The 18,696-nt window shown below is 39.0% G+C and overlaps 1 protein-coding gene across 3 annotated transcripts in view; it reads right to left on the reverse strand.

Annotated features, from left to right (window-relative positions):
• The window catches only part of CDK6 (cyclin dependent kinase 6), a 140,811-nt gene that overhangs the window by 50,810 nt on the left and 71,305 nt on the right, over nt 1-18,696 (reverse strand). The window contains exon 5 of one of the 3 annotated variants that reach the window (XM_068673958.1): nt 9,010-9,374. The exons of the other annotated variants lie outside the window; for them this stretch is intronic. Coding sequence (XP_068530059.1) covers nt 9,102-9,374 — 273 coding nt within the window. The 3' untranslated portion in view covers nt 9,010-9,101. Of the gene's footprint in view, nt 1-9,009; nt 9,375-18,696 lie in introns of those variants that run through there. 3 annotated transcript variants of the gene reach the window in all.

The following is an 18,696-nucleotide window of genomic DNA, read 5'->3' on the forward strand; positions in this document are numbered from 1 at the left end:
CCTTCCTCCATGCCTGCCAGAGGCACCTCAAAACCCTGCAGCAGCAGAGTACACATACAGGTAAACTGTGCGTTTGTATGTGGGGGGGTCCCAGGAGCCAAGGGAAGGGGTAGCCTGGGGTGTGTGGAAGGGTCAAGCAGGGAGAGAGGGAAGAGGAAGAGAGAGGTTGATTCCTCATTGCATCCTGCAGCACCTCGCACAGCAACCCACCAAAACACACCTGTCTAAAAGGTGCGATAAGGCCAAGATAAGTGGTGGTAGCATGAGCTTTTTAGCCTTGGAAAAATGACTTCAACATACTTTTCATCCCTGGTGTGGAAGAGGAGCATGCCTGCTTTATTTGATGGGGACTGTCTTAATGTCTTTTCCTATAACTGTGCCTGTAAGATTCACTGAGTGTTCTGTGTTTGTAAAGAGCCTGGGACTCTATCTCTGAAGACCTAATGTTATTGCTAACTGCAATGGAGACAGGTAATAACCTCTACATTATACAATGTGCTTTAGTTCCCAGGGTTAGTATCAGTCTGAACATAATAATAATAATCAATAATAATAATAATAATAATAATAATAATCATCATAATCATCATCATCATCATCATCATCATCATCATCATCATCATCATCATTGAATAGTGGCTCTTCCACTACTATATAACCACTTCCAGTTTCATTGCAGATATAGATATAGGTATGGCTGGTTGCAATGTTTCTTTCTTAGAAAAAGATGGTATTTTTTCTTTTTATAGACACATTGAAATAGTTTCCCTTTTACAGTAAAAATGAATCAAACTACCCTGGTGGCTTTTAGAAAGTAATTCATTCCTTGACTAAAAGTTGTATATATATATATATATTAACATATACACAAATGACATCTTTTTGAGTTGTATGGGTCTTATGAAATGCACACGATAATAACAGTTTTATCTCTTTATTCATATTTGTATCAGTTTTAGAGGCAAGTTTAATTACTTGCTTTGTGAAAAGTGGAAAGATGGTTCTTACTATTTCATTAGTTAAATGATCAAGGAAAAAACATCTATTTATAAAAGAGAAAAATCCTGATCACACATACCACCCACTACCAAGTTGTTATTTTAGAATGTGAGCTCTTCTTTTTTATGTTAAAACATTTGTCCTTTGATGAAAGCAAGATTTAGCATCAACTGTGAGATAACATATAAAGAAACCATTCATTTCTTTGATGGTTTATACACACAAAACTGATCAGAATTTTGCTTTTTTATTTCTAGGAAGAACCACATAACCAAGTGTGATGGCAGTGCTGGAGAATATTTCTAGGTACATCCGTTGTGAGCATGACTGCATGTTAGGTGTATGTGTATGTCTGTGTGTGTGTATGTGTGTGTGTATGTGTGTGTGTGTTTGCACATCATACATGCATATATAAATACTTGCGGAAGACACTTTACCTACATTCAGTGGCTTTTACCTCAAAAGTCTCGGTGCACTAAGCAGCTGCGTGAAACAGCTACTAGAAAGGAAAAGGCTCTTAAGATGATGTAATATTTTCACCCATTAGTTAGAACACAGAACCTATCTCAAAGATAATACAAGGAAATGTATTTCCATTAAGCACAATATTTCATAGAATTCTGAACTGATACCATACAGAGAACATTTCTTAGAGAATACCTAACACTTCACTTGAAAAATGTTTTATCTCTATATAAAAATAAAGAAGCAAAAATAACATCAGTATCATCACAATACCTGGTTCAGAGCCCATGGAAGTGCAAGAAAGACTTGTCAATGCTTGCTATATACTAAAATCAAAACCATGATGCCTTAATCTCTGAGGTGCAGAGCAGCCTTCCATGGAATATGGGATGGCTCAGGTTTTTACAGAAGTGGTCAGCTTTGCATGCAATGAGGCCTTTTTTGATATTGCAGTTTATACAGAGATACTTAAAGGCATTGAGAATGATGGGCTTTACCACTCTTCAGTCCTGCTTCAAGATTCAATAATCAAATGAAATTTGTAGGCTGAAAGAGCAAGTTCTAATAATCCACCTCAGAGCTGAAAAAAAAACACAAAGGCAGGAGGAAATAAACACCATTGGTTTCTTATGTAGTTAAGTCAAACACCTACTAGAAGAAAGAATTCCTTGCACAATACCAAAAGAAAAAAAAAAAAAGCCTTAAAAAGATGGCAGCCTATGTGGGTGCCTTGGAATGCACATCTTGTTCTGGATCTGACCACAGCAATCTGGCCCATTGCCACTCATGTCATTCACCTGTTGGCATTAGCTAGCTGAGGAAATGGTTGCAATTTCTAGTATCTGATCTTGAACTTGTTCTGGTTGCTTTGCTCTGCTCTATGTGTTTAGGTAGCTACAAAAACAACTCACCTAGTACCATCCATATTCCCACTGAGCTGGGTAGCATCCATCTTTTCTTTGTCTCTCACCTCACTTGTGCCCAGTCCCTGGGAGAATGAGACCATGTAGCTCTAGCTTGTATCAAGGAGCAAACCATGGCTGGCTCCAAGATAAGGGGATGCTGAGATTTCCTGAAGCTGCCCTTGTGACTGCCTGGTCTCTTTCCGAGTTCATCATGGCTAGACTAGAGAATCCGAGCCTTGCCACTTAGGGTTTGGCTTTATAACGAAGACCAGCTTTTCATTGCTACTAGAAAACCAGTCTGGTTAATAGAAAAAAGTCTCCCCACTTCCTGAAGCACTCTGTTAGGCTTTGGTTCTCAACAGAGAAACCTAAATAAAGCAAAACCATGAAGGCCACCACAGACCTCTCTCCCATGGAGCTTGGGTACTCTTCTATGTCAAACCATCTTTAACAAAATGAGATGATGCACAAACAAAATTCATTCTCAAAGAATAGAATAAATACTGCCAGTTATCTAGGTGATAGGCTTTACTGCGGACTCTATGACTACTTCCAGATGGGAAAGAAGGTAGAACTAAGAAAATAATAATTTTTCTTATTAAAATATGTAATGAAATATGAACACCAAAAATGGCCTGAACAAATGAGTCACTTTCAAAAAGACGGAAAGAATCCAAACCATTTACAGGCACGTGGAAGTCCTGGGTGACAGCTTAACACAGAATTCTGCTAGGAACTGGAACTGTTATAGATTTTAATGAAAAAAAGTTTTCCAGCTTGGGACTTTATAGAAGGGGAAACTTGGTGCAAGCAACTTCTACAGGATACAGTTTTCATTCAGTTGAGAATGAAACTTATGAGCTATTGCTGTGCTTTGAGTTAATGGCAAGACTTGTATAGGAAAGTAAAGACACAAATAACAGTCAGTGCATGCATGTAAGTAAGAGAGTTTTATCTTTGCATCTGCCAGTGTGTGCAGAGGATGTGTGCATCAGCAGGTTAGCTGCTGAGTAAGAGCTTACCTAGCCTTCATCCAGAATGTGCAATAAAATAAAACATGTTATAAGCTCAGTCACAATTAATCTCAAAATATTTCTCCAAATGTCTTTTGTACTGAAAGTCTGATTTGGACAAGAGTGTCTTTGGTACATCTACAATTAAGATATTGGTCTGAGTAACTTTCAAAGCTGTTACACAGGAGAAATCTCAACTTACTTTTCCATAATGAGGCTACATTTTAGCAATCCTCGTTAAAAAATATTGTTGTCACTTTGGGCTCTCTTTGTTGATATGTCCCATCAACTCCTAAGAGAAATACTCATTTACCCATGGCACCAAGCACTGTAACTTTTCCCAAGCAGCATGGTGTGGTACAGTGGAAGCTCATACAGCACCTGATGCAGTGTTATGCAGCCACACAGCCCTCCTCCAAAGAAGACTGGTGAAATGATGTCCCTGCTGGAAGTAGAAGATTGTGCTGCTAGTGATACAGGCTCTAGCATGGCTTAAGGAGAGGCCTGGAGGCAAAGTACCAGTGTCACTGATAGGATATTAAAGGTTTGGTGGAGCAACATCTGTCAATGATACTCATGTGAAGCAATAGTTTACAGTTAAACCTCCTATATTACAGCAAAACCCAAAGGGAACCCAGGGTTGCAGACAAGGCAGCTTCTCTGCAGTAGAAGCTCCTCTTGGGGATGCATCTGCCTTCACTACTTCACAAGGTTGTAAACTTCAGTCCTATTATGACAGCTGACATGAATGCAGAAGGATAAATGAAAACAGAGGCTTGGAACTATAGAGGTTTCAAAAACAAAAACAAAAACAAACAAACAAACAAAAAAAAACAAAACAAACCAAACAAGATGAACTTACTGTCTGCGATGGACAGATAGGTATATGTGTTTATACACACATGAGTGCATCACAGATCATTAGAAATGAGTTGTGGTTTGAAGTAAATATCAGCAGGACAAGGACTGGCTGTAAGCCTTTAATTCCATGGCAAAGCCAAGGACGACATAGAAAGGACAGAAAGGCTAAGTGGAGTCTTCAGGGTGTCAGAATATCATATTTAAATATATTTGTAGGCTTCAGACCCATCAAAATGTTGGACGCTAGCCACTGACTTTCCATGGTTATGAGTTTTGTAGACATCATTGCTCATTAAATTCATTTCTTAATCTGAAAGTGTCTGTGGGTATTCAGTGTAGACGGTCACACATATTTAGAAAGACCTGCATAGCAGAAACAAGCATCTGTGTTTCAGCTGAAGCTCTACTGTGTGATGTATGTTTAGGCAGACAGATACTCTAGATACCTGGATGTTCTCCTCAGAAGTCCCTACGGAGTCCCACCTAAATGAAGCCCACGAGTAGGAGTGGCAGTGGAAGCAGTACATGTCTGCATCCACATTAACATCTTTTACAGATGTTATTATGTTAATCTCAAAGTGGAAATACAGCCTGAAGGGGACTTAACAGGCACTTCCTACGTCCAAGAAAAGAATTTGACCACTAGGCTAGGGGCTTTTTGGGTGACAGCTCTTTCCTTGCCTTTGCTGAAGCCAAGTCACTATTCTGCCAGGAGTATATGAGTCATGGGGCAAGACTGTGTCTGAAAGTAGCTGAGTGCTTAAGGACAATCAGCTGGAAGGGGCGAGGAGCCGAGTTTCTGGATACAGCTCTCTGGAATGTGTATGCATTTTACATTAGACCAACACTGGATAAAAATAAAGTCAGGCATTAATTACATTAACCAGGCTGGAGTCTACCTTGGATCTAGGCAGAATGTATTTTCTCTCTCTGACTAACAGATGGTACTCAGAAAAGCTCTAGAGGATGGCACTCTGTTTTGTTCTGTGGAGAGAGAAGCAACATCTCCTCCCTTGCTACTTGATACACCACTCATTGGCCAAAACTTATGATTTGCAGTTCACAGCAAAGCACAAATTTTTAAAGAACCCCAAAGAAATTTTTGTCCATTGGTAAGTGCTAGAGGACTTCTTAAACCGATCTTAAGAATCAGATGATTTAGCAGAAAAACAGAAAGTTACTGTTGGTCCAGTACTAGAACTTGCAAAGCTTTATTTCCCAGCTTTAACTTTAAAGCTTGTATTATTATTTTTGGTTATTTTCAAGAAGTCAGATTCTTTAGGAAATTAATTATGGATAGAGTAGTTGGGTGAAAAAGACTTAGTCTAGATGGCTGAGGACTCTTCCAGAGTGGTAATAGTCTTATAAAAATGTAAAATGTTCTGTTGTGAAAATGATATTGCAGAACAGCCTTTTACAGATGATTCATCTCTCTCAAAATTGATACAAAGCATCTTATTTAAGCTAGTGAGATAAAAGCTTCAGACAATACAAAAAGGAATGCTCAAGGTAATGAGTGCTTTCATGTTACAAGTTCTCATGTCTGAGGGCACTGCATCAGGCTAAAGGACAACGAGATAAGAACAATATTGCTAGTTACTAACAAATGGCAGATAAAAGAGCTCTTCTGGGTTCTGATGAAGTGACAGCATTCTACACATTCCAGTGAGTTGAGAAAGTTTGCCTGAGAACAGCAGCTATGTTACATGAAGTACCACCGAACAAGCATATCTCTATGTTTTCAAATTCCAGCGTGAGTAATGGCTCTTTCCCTCCTCTCTTAAATTTGAACAGAAGCTCCCTCTCTCCTTCTGCACATGCAGGACTAACTTGCCGTGCTTCAGTGTCCATTAAGACGCATAAATGTATATGCGGAAAGTAAAGAGAAGTTCTGTAGGACGCCATGGCCGCGAGCCAATGTTTACAGTCCCCTGGGTGGGAAATGCCGGGTGAAAGGCTCTCCATGGCAGGCTGTAGGAGTCTTTGCTGTTGCCGCCAATGACCTTCTGCCTCTGTTTGCAAAGTAGCTCCCTTGTTAACCCCTTGTACACTGTGCAGAAAGGTCTAAGACAGGAAACACTTTCTCTAAGAGTCCAAATCCACTTCCAGGCATCTGTTTGACAGACTCTGATTGCAGGGCTGGTTAAGGAAGTGTGCACTAATATGCACACTCTGCTTTTGCTGTCTGAGCTGCTGCACTGAGACATATTTTTAATACTCCAGAATTGGATTTAGCTGTGCTCTGGATGTTACAAAGTGAACATTTCCAGCTTCAGGCATTGGACATCAGTTTATAGGCACAGGGATCATGAAACACAGGCATGCTCAGCCTCCAGGAGAGAAGGAAACATCCGATTTACACAGAAATGCTTTAGCTCTCCCTAACCAATCAGTAGCAATGTTGTTTGCTGCTAGTGGCAATCCCTCGTCCTGGAGACTCCTGGGGAGGAATGATGCTCAGAGGCAGGCTGAACTGTCACTGGTGTGGTGGAGACACACCACGAGGGAGCACCCAGTATGGAATGGAAATCTGCTGCTTTAAAAGGTTTTGCCTGAGGATGAAAAATACATGCAGGAGGTCTCCTCCTGAGTCATGTCCCTTTTGCTGCTCTGTGAATCACTCATGGATCCTAACTGTCCAGGAAGAGTCCTTATAAAAATGATAAAAATAGACACACACAAAAAAAGGTCTTCTAAACTGTTTATCTCAGTATGTAATCCATCCTTGAATAGGAAGAATAAATCAAATAGAAGCTAATACTTAAGAGCTAGTGTAAGTATCCTAATGGTCTGAGAGAGGGAGCCAAGAGCCCTTGTGACAATGTCAGCCTTGCCACCAGTTGACTAGATTGCCTTCGAAAAATCAGTTTCATAGTCTATATGTTTCCCCATCATCATGATGAAGCTTGCGTGTGCCTTTTCCTCACAAAGATCTGTATTGAGAAGAAATCATTCCATGCATAAATCTACCTGCATATTCATTGCAAGGAAATAAGATTGCCCATCACCTCCAAAAAACTTCCACAGCATTAACAGCCATATACAGATGGCAATATATACCCCCTTCAATGAACTTTCAGAGCAATTCATGTAAATAACATGCTCTAGTCACCAGGAAATCCTTCAATGTATGACTCCATGGATGGTGAGGAGGAGAGGAGAGAAAAGCAGAGCCAGAAGCTAGAGTTCCTGTAGAGAGACCAGGCCTATGAGCATGCAGCTCTCGTACAGGGGCAGATCAGAAGTCCCTAATGATCCTGCAAGCTCCAAGGGGTTAAACTTAAAGGTACACAGAAGGTTCACAAAAAGCCGATAGGACCTCACCTATTTCTCTGAGGCAAAAATGTCATGCATGAAAAAGCTAATGTTATTAGTCTGTGTTAAAGAAACAAAAAAAAAAAAAACAAACAAAAAAAAACGAACAACAGCAACAACAAAAAACCACACAACTGGACAGGCCGTAAAAGCACTACCCTAACACCGAATACACACTGAATTCCTACTTATTTCAGAGGAAGCTTTGGGTGGTTAGAGGAAGACAACATCAGACAGTGGAATCATGTACATCCATTTCTGCCTTTGTTTTTAATTTTTATTATTTTAAAAAGTAGTTTAGAGACAAAAAAGTAGAAATACCCTATATTTTCTAGAGAGTATAACATTCCATTTAGCAAATACTAACTATTTTTCTTGGAAAATGGCAGTCTGCAGGGAAAAAGATTTTTTTATAATGGGAAAAAAAGAACATTTATTTTAGCTTTTTCTGGTTGTTGCTAATATCATGAGGTTATGTTACTGCTGTTTAAAATCATTAATGATTGTGGGATCAGAAACTAAATGTTTACAGGAGTAGACAGTATGATTGTTATTAGAAGGATACTCTCAGGCTGAATTTAGATCCAAGTTAGTTTTTGTAATATGAAGCTTTTACAAAACATGGGTCTAAATGACCCCTCCTTAAGCTTTTTTTTATTTACAAAGCATCTTTAAACACCAGATAAACATAGTTTTGTTTTGGGCTACTGCAAGAAAATCTGAAAATGAAACCTGTTTGAAATTAAGTAGGAAGAAGGATAAAATAATCTATTATCATAACACAGCAAAAGGAAAACAGAAGTGAACAGCACAACTATTGAAAAAAACAGAATGGATTTTACATCTTTTCAGATGCAGGAAAGGTGTTATCAGCAACAATATAAGAGGCCTTTATTTCTTCTTCTGAATAATTGAAGTGTTAGTCTGGCAATATGCCTTGAAAGCAATTATGTGGAGACTCAGTACTTCTTAAAACAATTCTGGGTATAATCTTCAGCCTGAAAAATAATGCAGGGTACTGCAGATGACCTCTCTTAACTATCTTGCCATTTCTGTCTCTAGGACTCGGGATGAATGACAGTTCACCAGGAAATGCTGTACACAGGAATGTCATGTACGTGTTGTAGCTCACATGTGAGGTACAAAAGTAGTTTTAATCAATTACATCTCAAGGAAGTAGACTACTTACCACTCCCATAATAACTGATCTATAAATATGCTTTTTTTTCAAAGTTTAAAAGACTTGCCTTGTTTTAGACTGGACAAGGAAACGGTACGTTTATGGGAAAATGAAGCCTATTCTAATTAATCTGACTTCCAGTGAAGTATTACATATTTTATGCTGAATAATAGCTCATTAGGTTGCAAAAAAATCAGCTACCCAGACTTGTGCAAAGTGTTTGACACTGTCCCACATGACATCCTTGACTCTAAGGATTGAAGAATTGAAGGATTTGATGGATGAACCACTTGGTGGGTAAGGAATTGGCTGGATGGTCACACTCAAAGAGTCGTGGTCAGCAGCTCAATGCCCAGGTGGAGATCAGTGATGAGTGGTGATCCTCAGGGGCCGGTATTGGGACTGGAGCTGTTTGACATCTTTGTCAGTGACATGGACAGTGAGATCGAGTGCACCCTCGGCAAGTTTGCTGGCTGACATCAGGCTGTGTGGTGCAATTGACACAAAGGAGGGAAAGGATGCCATCCAGACGGACCTGGGCAGGCTGAGAGGCGGGCCTGTGACCTCATGAAGTTCAACAAGGCCAAGTGCAAGGTCCTGCCTCTGAGCTGGGGCAATCTCAAGCAGAAATGCAGGCTGGGTGGAGAATGGAAAAGAAAAAATAAATATCAGGCTGAGAGAGTAGAGGTTGTTCAGCCTGGAGAAGAGAAGGCTCCAGGGAGACCTTATAGCAGTCTTCCAGTACCTAAAGGGGGCCTACAGGAAAGCTGGGGAGGGACTTTTTATGAGGGCATGTATGACAGGACAAGGGGTAATGGTTATAAAATAAAAGAGGGTAGGTTTAAATCAGGTATAAAGAGGAAATTCTTCACTATGAGAGTGGTGAGGCCCTGGCACATGCTGCCCAGAGAAGCTTTGGATGCCTCATCCATAGAGGTGTTCAAGGCCAGGCTGGATGGGGCTTTGGTGGGTGGTGTCCCTGCCCATGGCAGGGGTTGGAACTGGGTGATCTTTAAGGTCCCTTCCAACCCAAACCATTCTATGATTTTATGAAAATTAGGACTTTAATTTTAATGAGAGAAAAAGACAATATCTAAAGCAATTTTGATATTGGTATGGCTACGTACTAAGCATAGATCTGCCCTTGAACTTCACTGACTTCAATGGGACTTCAATGGAGTCTCATGCCTGCCAGTGATCAGTACTTAACAACACTCATTTCTATCATAGATCTGATCTTTTTCATGACCCAGTGTTTTTACACTACTGTGAATGGTTGTGACCAACTGACGTCCCTAACTGTGCATTCATTATATTTATAGATGTCATTAGGGACTGGAAGTGTGTAGTGTCTTTAAAGTAAGTAAGAATCATTTTACACATGTGGTAGAATACACAATAGTTGGCTATAAGGGTATGTGGAAGGGGTCCATGGGATTCCATGGGGAATAGCACATATATAAATAAAACAAAGTGATTTTGCACCTTGGCTTCTACTGAAGGAAACAAAGAGTCTCTTCGAGACTTTCTCAAAATTCTCCAGATTCCTTATGGTAAGGGAAAACAATCATGAGCAGCATGTATATACACCTTCAAGCTGCTAGCATGGCATATTACTGAAGATTACTCTATTCAGCATCTTACAACTTTACCAAAATTTCACTGATTACACTAATATTTTCCATGCTGTATCTCTCTGGCTTATACTCAGCTTTATTGGAATATTTCAGCTGAAGTAGTTCAGGGGTTTCCATAAGAGAGGCTACATGGTTTGCACATCTTAAATTCCGGTGACCTTCTTTTTGAGAAGCTTTGGTGCCCTCACATTTTGGAACAAAGGCTGTGGAACTTGGCCACTCCTGTAAAACTTTCCTCCAAATTTGGCCATGTCATAAATCTGAAAACCGGCACATGCTCAGTAAGGACTTGCACTAGTGCATAATTATTGCACTTTCAGAAGGTTTTGGTTTGAATGAGCACACTTCAGGCCATCTCTGGGGAGCTCAGCAGGACATCATGGCATCTCAAGCTTCTGACTGTGAAGACAGCCTGTTACGCTATAAATGGCCTATCCCATGTTTGAAGGGGAACCTATCGCACTCAGCCACAGAGATGAAAATAGCTGGACAGACTAGGGGAATAGGGTATGAAAGCCAGACTAAGACTAAGAGATGACTAAGACATCGCCTTGTTGGGTTTAAGAACAATCAGGGCTGGGTGTCTGTGGAGAGACGGGGTAAATGAAACTGACTGAGAAAGAAGACTATGAGCTACGGAGGGAAGAAGAAGGAAAAATGACCAGCAAGGCATATGAGACTGGGATCAGGAAAAAAAACTCTACAAGGAGACAGGGACTGCTGAGGAAGGCCTGCAGCTGAAAGCTGGGGTTACTGAGGGGCATGCCTGGTGCCCAGGGAAAGCAGACTCCACAGAGGATTTGGGGTGGGAGTTGGATCTAGTGGAGAAAGGCAAGGGGGCTGGAGGAGAGGTAGAAAAACAGGTTTAAGGGGAAAACATACCAGTAATTGTGTGTTGGAAGATGAATGGGAACAAACATCTGGGAAATCCACTGGCAATGTGTCCTGCCTCCTAGTTTAATCAGCTACTTATGACAGTCATCCACTACAGCCAGAACTCTGTGAGCTCAAGTTGAAGAAACCTACATTAGTGATCCATAGGTTCAGTCCTGTTAATAAGCAGTGTGCATATGAATATAGTATCAAGTGAATAAATTCATTTTTTTATACGCCTTTTTTTTTTTTTAACAGAAGACAACTGCACACATACAAAGAAATAATAGCATAGATGACTTCCATATTTTGCAGCTAAAACCAATCACAAAAATCTCTGCCCTAAAACCAAAAAAACAAACAAAGAAAAAACAAAGTACTTAATGCCAGAAAGAGCATGTGAGTTGGGAAGTGAAAACAAGCCTGTGGCAATAAGGGCTGCTGGTGACTAGAAGATGGTCCAAGTAAATCCAAAAATGCAGTATAAATATATGACGATTTAAGCTTGTATCAAGAACTTGCTCCCTGTCACTTGAACTGCAGGCCTGCTGTAGCTGCAAACCCTGTCACTGCCTAATGCACTTGATTTTCACCTGTATACATATTGATAGTCTTCACAGCAACTTTCACCTTCTTTGGAGAGGCTGCCTAATAATATCTGCAAGGCCATTTTAACTGTAGAAGAGAATAACAGCAACCTGTTCTTGTTTATTTTCTTTGTTGTGTACTAGTAGCGGCAAAATCACTTACTATACTGTGTATAGTGAATCAGACGTATAAAACTTCCTTAGAAGGATGCCAATACCTTAACTGTTTATAATGACAAAGAAAATAGAAGAACAGTATCAAACTAGCATGTTTATGCAACCTCCTGTTTTTATCCAAGTGTTAATGCTATATTGTGGGCTTTTCCCTAAACCAGATAACTGTAAGTACTGATTTCATTGATGAGTTTTAAAAGGCAGCATTCACTGCTACTGAGGGTCTCCTCCTTGCAGCTGTTGCAGTGATGGCTTATACTTAATGAATTTTTCTCCCTCTTCCCTCTGAAAACTCAACACCTATAATTTAACATTTAAAACACAGCCTCTATTTAAACATCTCACAACAACAAAAATGCATACGCATTGAGAGCATTTTATTTCTTGTAACAAAATCATTAGATTCATGCAGCAACAACTGAACTGCTCCATACACAGTATATAGTTAAAACTGCACAACTGAAGCCAAAATATGCACAGCTAAAAGGAATGTTACAGGGGGGCCTCTCTTAGTGAACAAAGCAGGCTCAGTTTGGCTCTTTTTCCCTAGCGCTACCACATCCGCACATCGTTAGTTGGAAAATTCCAGATATATGCTGTAATTTTTTGTGCTTTTTTTCCCAGTACACTTGAGGCTTTAGTGTCCAGATGCCATTTTCCCCCCCTTATCTGTCCCTGCTAGTCTGGGTCTTTGCCAGTTGTGGTCAACAATTAATACAGCAAAAGAAAAATACAGTACACTCCCTGGCAACTGGCAGAGGCTCACAGGAAATACCAAATAAAAACTTTATTATGTATTGTTTAACTATTTTGTTTGCCTGTGGGCCACCCTGTTGTTGGTGTAATTTAGAAAAGCATGCTCCATCTGGATGATCTGTGCGCAGGCTCATTGTTCCCAGAATCTGTCACGCACAATCACTGCTTCAGCCTGTGGCCCTCTGCAGAAAGAAGCAAAGGCATGGCAGCCCTCCAGCCTGCATTCCTTTTCATTAGACAACTTGTGACCAAATGTTAGAATAGAAGAGTAACCTTTTAATATTCATGTAATTAATTTACTTTCCCCTTTAATTATAAACCTTCACGTGAAAAGAAGAAAATAAAAAGACTTTCCTTCATGATTCTCCTCCCTCCCCCATCCTTTCTGCTTGTTTTTTGGGACATGGAAGGTGCTGGGAGTTTCATTATGCATAGGTACTGGTACCTATGAATTTTGGGAAATTCTCGTGATCATAATGCTTGTGTGGGTTTTACGTATCAATTGCTCTGATACATTGAATATATTCTTAATTATAAAAAAACGGAGTAATGAAATTCTTTCCAGCTATATGCCCTTGCAGCATCTGCTTCCTTGTCTTAATCAGTGGGGTAATCCATTGAACACAAAGCCATTCTTCTATATTTGAAAACACAATAGACATCTAATTGAAGCTGCCTTTCATACTAAGGTCACCTTATGACTCAAAATACTGTGTCATATGGGATTTTGGCTGTGCGGGCTTAGGTTTGCCAAATCTGCTCTTTTCTTAAAAAACAGTGCCGTTTTTTCAGCTGAGATTAGACTAATTCTGAATTTGTTAACATGATAGAAAAGTTTGCCTCCCACAACCCAAAAAGTACATTTGATTGCTAAGGAAAGCATCTGTTGATGCCAACGGTAAGGTCCCACCATAAGAGTTAATTTCAGCACACTGAGCTGGGGCCTAAATTTCCATGTTTATATCTTCGTTGCCGCAGCCCATTCAAAGGAATCCCATTGGAATAGGTGGTAATTCAAGTAGATGAAACTAAGAGAGAAGTTGCGTGTCTTCAAGTCACAGGATTTAAGTTCTTGTTGCCTGATTTTGATTGCAGGTTCAAGAGCTGATGAGGACATTAAAAACTCACAGAAACCACTTGGCATATCAAAGGATGGGGGTCCAAAGGCAGTCTAGTATCCTATGGTTTCCATGGCAACTGAACAAATGTTACTGAAGTTCACTCATTTTTCTATTATTAAATAGGTATAACTGCCATGTCAAGTCTGCAAGTGATCAACATAGATATTAGTGGTTTTGCTTAGTTCGTGCATCAACCCATCATAGGAATGAAAAATACCAACAAGATTTTCTTTTTGTGGCCACATGGGCACAAAGATAATGAAGCAAGTTGAGATGAAGGCAGGGCTTAAAAAGTTTCTGGAATGTCTTTTAATTAGTTTTAAAATAGTACATAATTGAGTTGGAATGATTCTGTCTGTGAAGCACCTTTAGCAAAGAATAGAACAAAACCGATGTCATTTGTCACATTAATTGCAAATTCGGGGTATAATATTTCACATATTCACTAGGAAAGAATTTCAGCTATGTGACAAATTAAACTGTTTGCTTATAAAAAAGTAGCATCTTCTGTCCAGAAGGCAAAGCAGCAATTGGAAATAAAAGTGAACTCAAACACTCCTTGGCCCAAAGCAACACAAAATAATAATAATAGGAAAAAAAAAAAACACAACACAAAACAACAACCACAAAACAAAACAAAACAACAACAAAAAAGTCCTTGTCATTGTATTTGTTTGGCCTCATTTTCCCTGTTGAAGCACTGACTGGCCCTGTCTTATGCCTCCTCACTTTCTTTTTGCTTCCTTTCCTCCTAGATCCCTCTATTTACACTACACATAATGCTATGAATGTGCCAATATACAGTATTTGCAGGAAATAAGGATGTTAGGAAGTGCGCTAAGCAAAATGCTAAGAGGTAGGATGGGCTTCATGGTAGACACAATAGTGTAATTTTAAAAATTATTACAGCATGCTTATGACAAGTCACTTACAATGCAACAGAGGTCAAGCTCCTCCTACACTTCTAAACTCTTTTCCCTTTTTCTCTCCCTGACCAAATAAGCTTGGATGCTAATGTAAAAACTCTGTAATTTAATTTACATGTATTATGCATAACTGCACATGGATTCTTACAAATGTCTCAGGAGAGTAACACGCACATAAGATGTTCCAGAAATCTCTTTTCCTCTGAGGAATAGGAGATAGAATCAAAACCCTTGATTAGAAGCATTTTGTGAACTAATAAGAAGAATTAATGTATTAACTAGGAATTTGTCATGGCAGTAGATATATTTAATGCTTGGCCATAAATATATAATAATATAAATGTCTTCAAAAAAGGCTATGAAAGAAAACTAGATCTTGATTGAAATTTGCCCTTAACACAGTGATGTTCTAGTCCATGACAAGGGGGTCTTAAAAGTGAATCATCTCTGCTGAGGGTATTATGACAGCAAAAGCTTAGCTGTAGGCAAGTTCGTTCCTGATGTCAAAACATAAATACATCTTTTCTCTAAATGAGCTTCACCTGATAGGATAGTCCTATAACATCCATCATCTTTACAGCCCACTATCTTCAGTTCGCCTGGCCAAATGTGGGAATCCTTTGCAGTGTCAATACTGTCCCAACTCCATATATATACACATATATAAGCCATGCAAAGGAGAATTTCCTGAAGACTGCAGTGAAAGCGTGCAGGATATAACAGTTCTATTGAGCTCCTCAGTTGGACAATGTGCTTACACAGACAGATTAGTTCTGTGAAATCCTCAAAGCAATGTTCGGAGCAGGATATTTTAGTCCTGAAATGAATGCTCCATCAGGATGAAAGGGCTTCCCTTCTCCATTTTAGCATGTGTCTCACCAGGAGCTATCGAGAGGTTTGTGCTCACAGCTCCAAATGGGTCACACACGTGAAAGGACGCGTAGGGAATCTTCAGAATAAAATATTAGATCCAACAGATAAATGATTGTCTGTCCCATATCATGTTGTCTTTTCAGACTTCTGGGCTTAATTACAGCTATTGTCTATTGCGTTATTCACATAAAGAACCTAATGTAAATCAGACAACCTGGTATATGCACACTTTCCCTTCCTGGTGAATGCACTCTTGATAAAAAAATCCCTTAAAAAAGGTGAGGGCTGAAGCTATTGGACAGATCTGGATAGCACATTCTACTCTGAAAATAAGGGAAATGAGAACATATACAGATGGAGTAAGGAAAAAAAAAACCAACAAAGTTTTGGAAAAAGAAGTATCATCGCTTGCACGTTCTGAGAACAGCTGAAGGTTTTGTTGTTGATTTTCTGTGAGTTCGTGGTAATGTCCAAAGGCTGCAAAAGGGGATAAATGTGAGCTTCAGAGTTAGCAGGGTCTGAATCGCATTTTTAGCTAGGGGACCAGACGGTTTGACAGGGGAGCAGTGCAACAGTCGATGTGTCGAAGGCGACTGTACACAGAATCCGCACAGAGCCTCCTCACAGCGGGGTGGGAACTCCACCCCTTTTAGGGCCTCCAGAGCTCTCCGCAGGGTAAATATATAGCTGATGTTGCAAACACAAAGTAGAGCGAGACAGAATTCAGGAAACTCAGGCTAAGTTCAGAAGATGTTTACATTGACTATAAAAATCTGAAAAGTGTTTACATTGAGAGAGGCTTTCTTCTTTTCTGGCTTAATACATAGTCTTTATCCAAACTTGTCAAAACATAATGTGCGCACTTTCTAATTTTTAACCTGTATTTACCTGACACAAACATTCTTTTTTCTATATTTCAAGTGTTTTATCTAATGTTACTTTTTAATCTGTTGCACCTTTCACCATCTAGCTTAAATTTAATTTAATAATAAATTAATTTAATATTACCATTTCAGTAGTTTTGCTGATAACCGCAGTTATGGATACGTTTTTTGTTTTTATGTAGCATTGACTGTTGGGTTAGTGGACCTCACCTGGCTACTATAATTTTTAAATGATGTACTTGAAGTATTATTTCACAATGCCTTTCAATGCTTCTGCATATTCTTACACTATTGTAGGATTTTTCATTCACTCATGCATTGAAAATGAATCACCTGCAAGGCCTTGAAAAGTTTAATTTGTTATTTTGACACCGTTGCACTAACACTAGAAAAAGAAAAGGGGTCTGCATTCTGCAAAGTACCTGTGGGAACTCTGTCATAAAATCCCCTGAGCTGGACAGTCTCTTACATCAAATACAATTTCTGTAGGTCATTACTGCTCTCTGTATACTCTACTTGTCCAAAGCAGCTTGAGTACTTGTTCAGAGAAAGTACCTATATTTTTCAAATAGAATATGAAAACCTGGAATGAGAACCTGGCTACAGTGAAATTAAAGGGATGTTTTCCATTGACTGCATTGAAGCTAGGATTTCATACCCTGGAGATTCAACAGCAGTGTGTCAGTTCACCTTCAGCAAAATTTGAAGCTAAAATCAAAATGAAGTAATTTTCTTGCTCTGCATTTTTTTTGTCTTTATCAAAGGGATTTTTGCTAGTCAAGTGACTGCCTGCAGATAACAGGCTTCATGTATAAAGCTTAGCTTGTACTATAAATTCAGTTTTACTGCAAATTCATGGTTTTTACATTTTCAGATATTGATCATAATCTGTAAGTGGATTTGATATATGTCAAATATCATTGACTAGTTCTATACACAACTTGAATTCATCTGGGTGCAGTGTATGACACTGTCTGCTTTTAACGCCCTCTGAAATTACATTTCAAACCATATTTTAAGTTCATAGTCAACTTCGCAAAAACCAGCAAAGTCCATAGTTTAACAACAATCTTTTAGTCTCTGTTCCATCTACATCGTTTTGTCTCTAGAAAATTTAGTTACATTTTTTTATAGACAGATTTATTTTTTTCCCCACAAACTGGTTAAAACTAGTTTTCTGGAACTAGGTTATGCACAGACTTTGGTCCATTTAACAAGGTCAGACTGTTTATTCTTGACCAAATTCTTTCCCACTGTAAAAGGTACTTTTAAATGCCACATTCCAAAACCAATGCCAGTAGGTCACTGAAGCATATTTTCCCACACGAACTGATACCATGCACAGGCCCCTCCTTATTTAATTCTTCTGGTGTTTAAATTACATAAGGTGCAGGATGTCTTTAGTGTCACAAATCACTTAAATCTATCCATAGCTTAGTAGCACTGAATCTACACGGTGCCAGCTGTGTCTTTATGAACTTAAATAGTTCCATTCATTTCAAAGCATTAGTGTCTCTTTAAAAAGTGACCAGCATCAGACAGTGAAAGAGAAACAAAAGGGCAAGTAAAACATTCAAATAGAAAATAAAAATAGAGCAAATGCAAAATAATCATCATTGATTTAAAGACATTCCCTTTTATTCACCTTATAATTTGGCTTAGGCCACTGAAGCCATGCTGATTCATAAAAGCTGTAGTACATGGCCAATACGATGCACTGCGATAGCCGTAAGAAAACACAGCCTAGGAGCGCGTTCCTAATTTTTAAGCTATGTTTCCAGGCTGTTTCTCATTTTATGGAGCCAGAATATAAATATGTAAACAAAATTAAGGAAAATACTATTACATTAAGAAGATACATATCTACTTCTGATCCTCTCAGTTTAGATGTTATACAGAGCATGTTTTGAGATATATTTTTTCTTAATGTAATATGGTGTCCAGATCAACCCAGCATATTAAACTGCACACAATGATTTTCAAATTTTCTAGCAATTTTCCTCATTCTAAGAATGACTTGATTGGTTCTGTCCTTTAAAATGCAACATGAGATAGAACATGTAAGAAAAAAGTGACAAATCTATTTCCAAATAAAGCAGGGTTGAAGAGCATCAGCTAAATCTTTTT

Source organism: Anas acuta, chromosome 2 (assembly GCF_963932015.1).
Source record: "Anas acuta chromosome 2, bAnaAcu1.1, whole genome shotgun sequence".
NCBI classification, from domain to species: domain Eukaryota; kingdom Metazoa; phylum Chordata; class Aves; order Anseriformes; family Anatidae; genus Anas; species Anas acuta.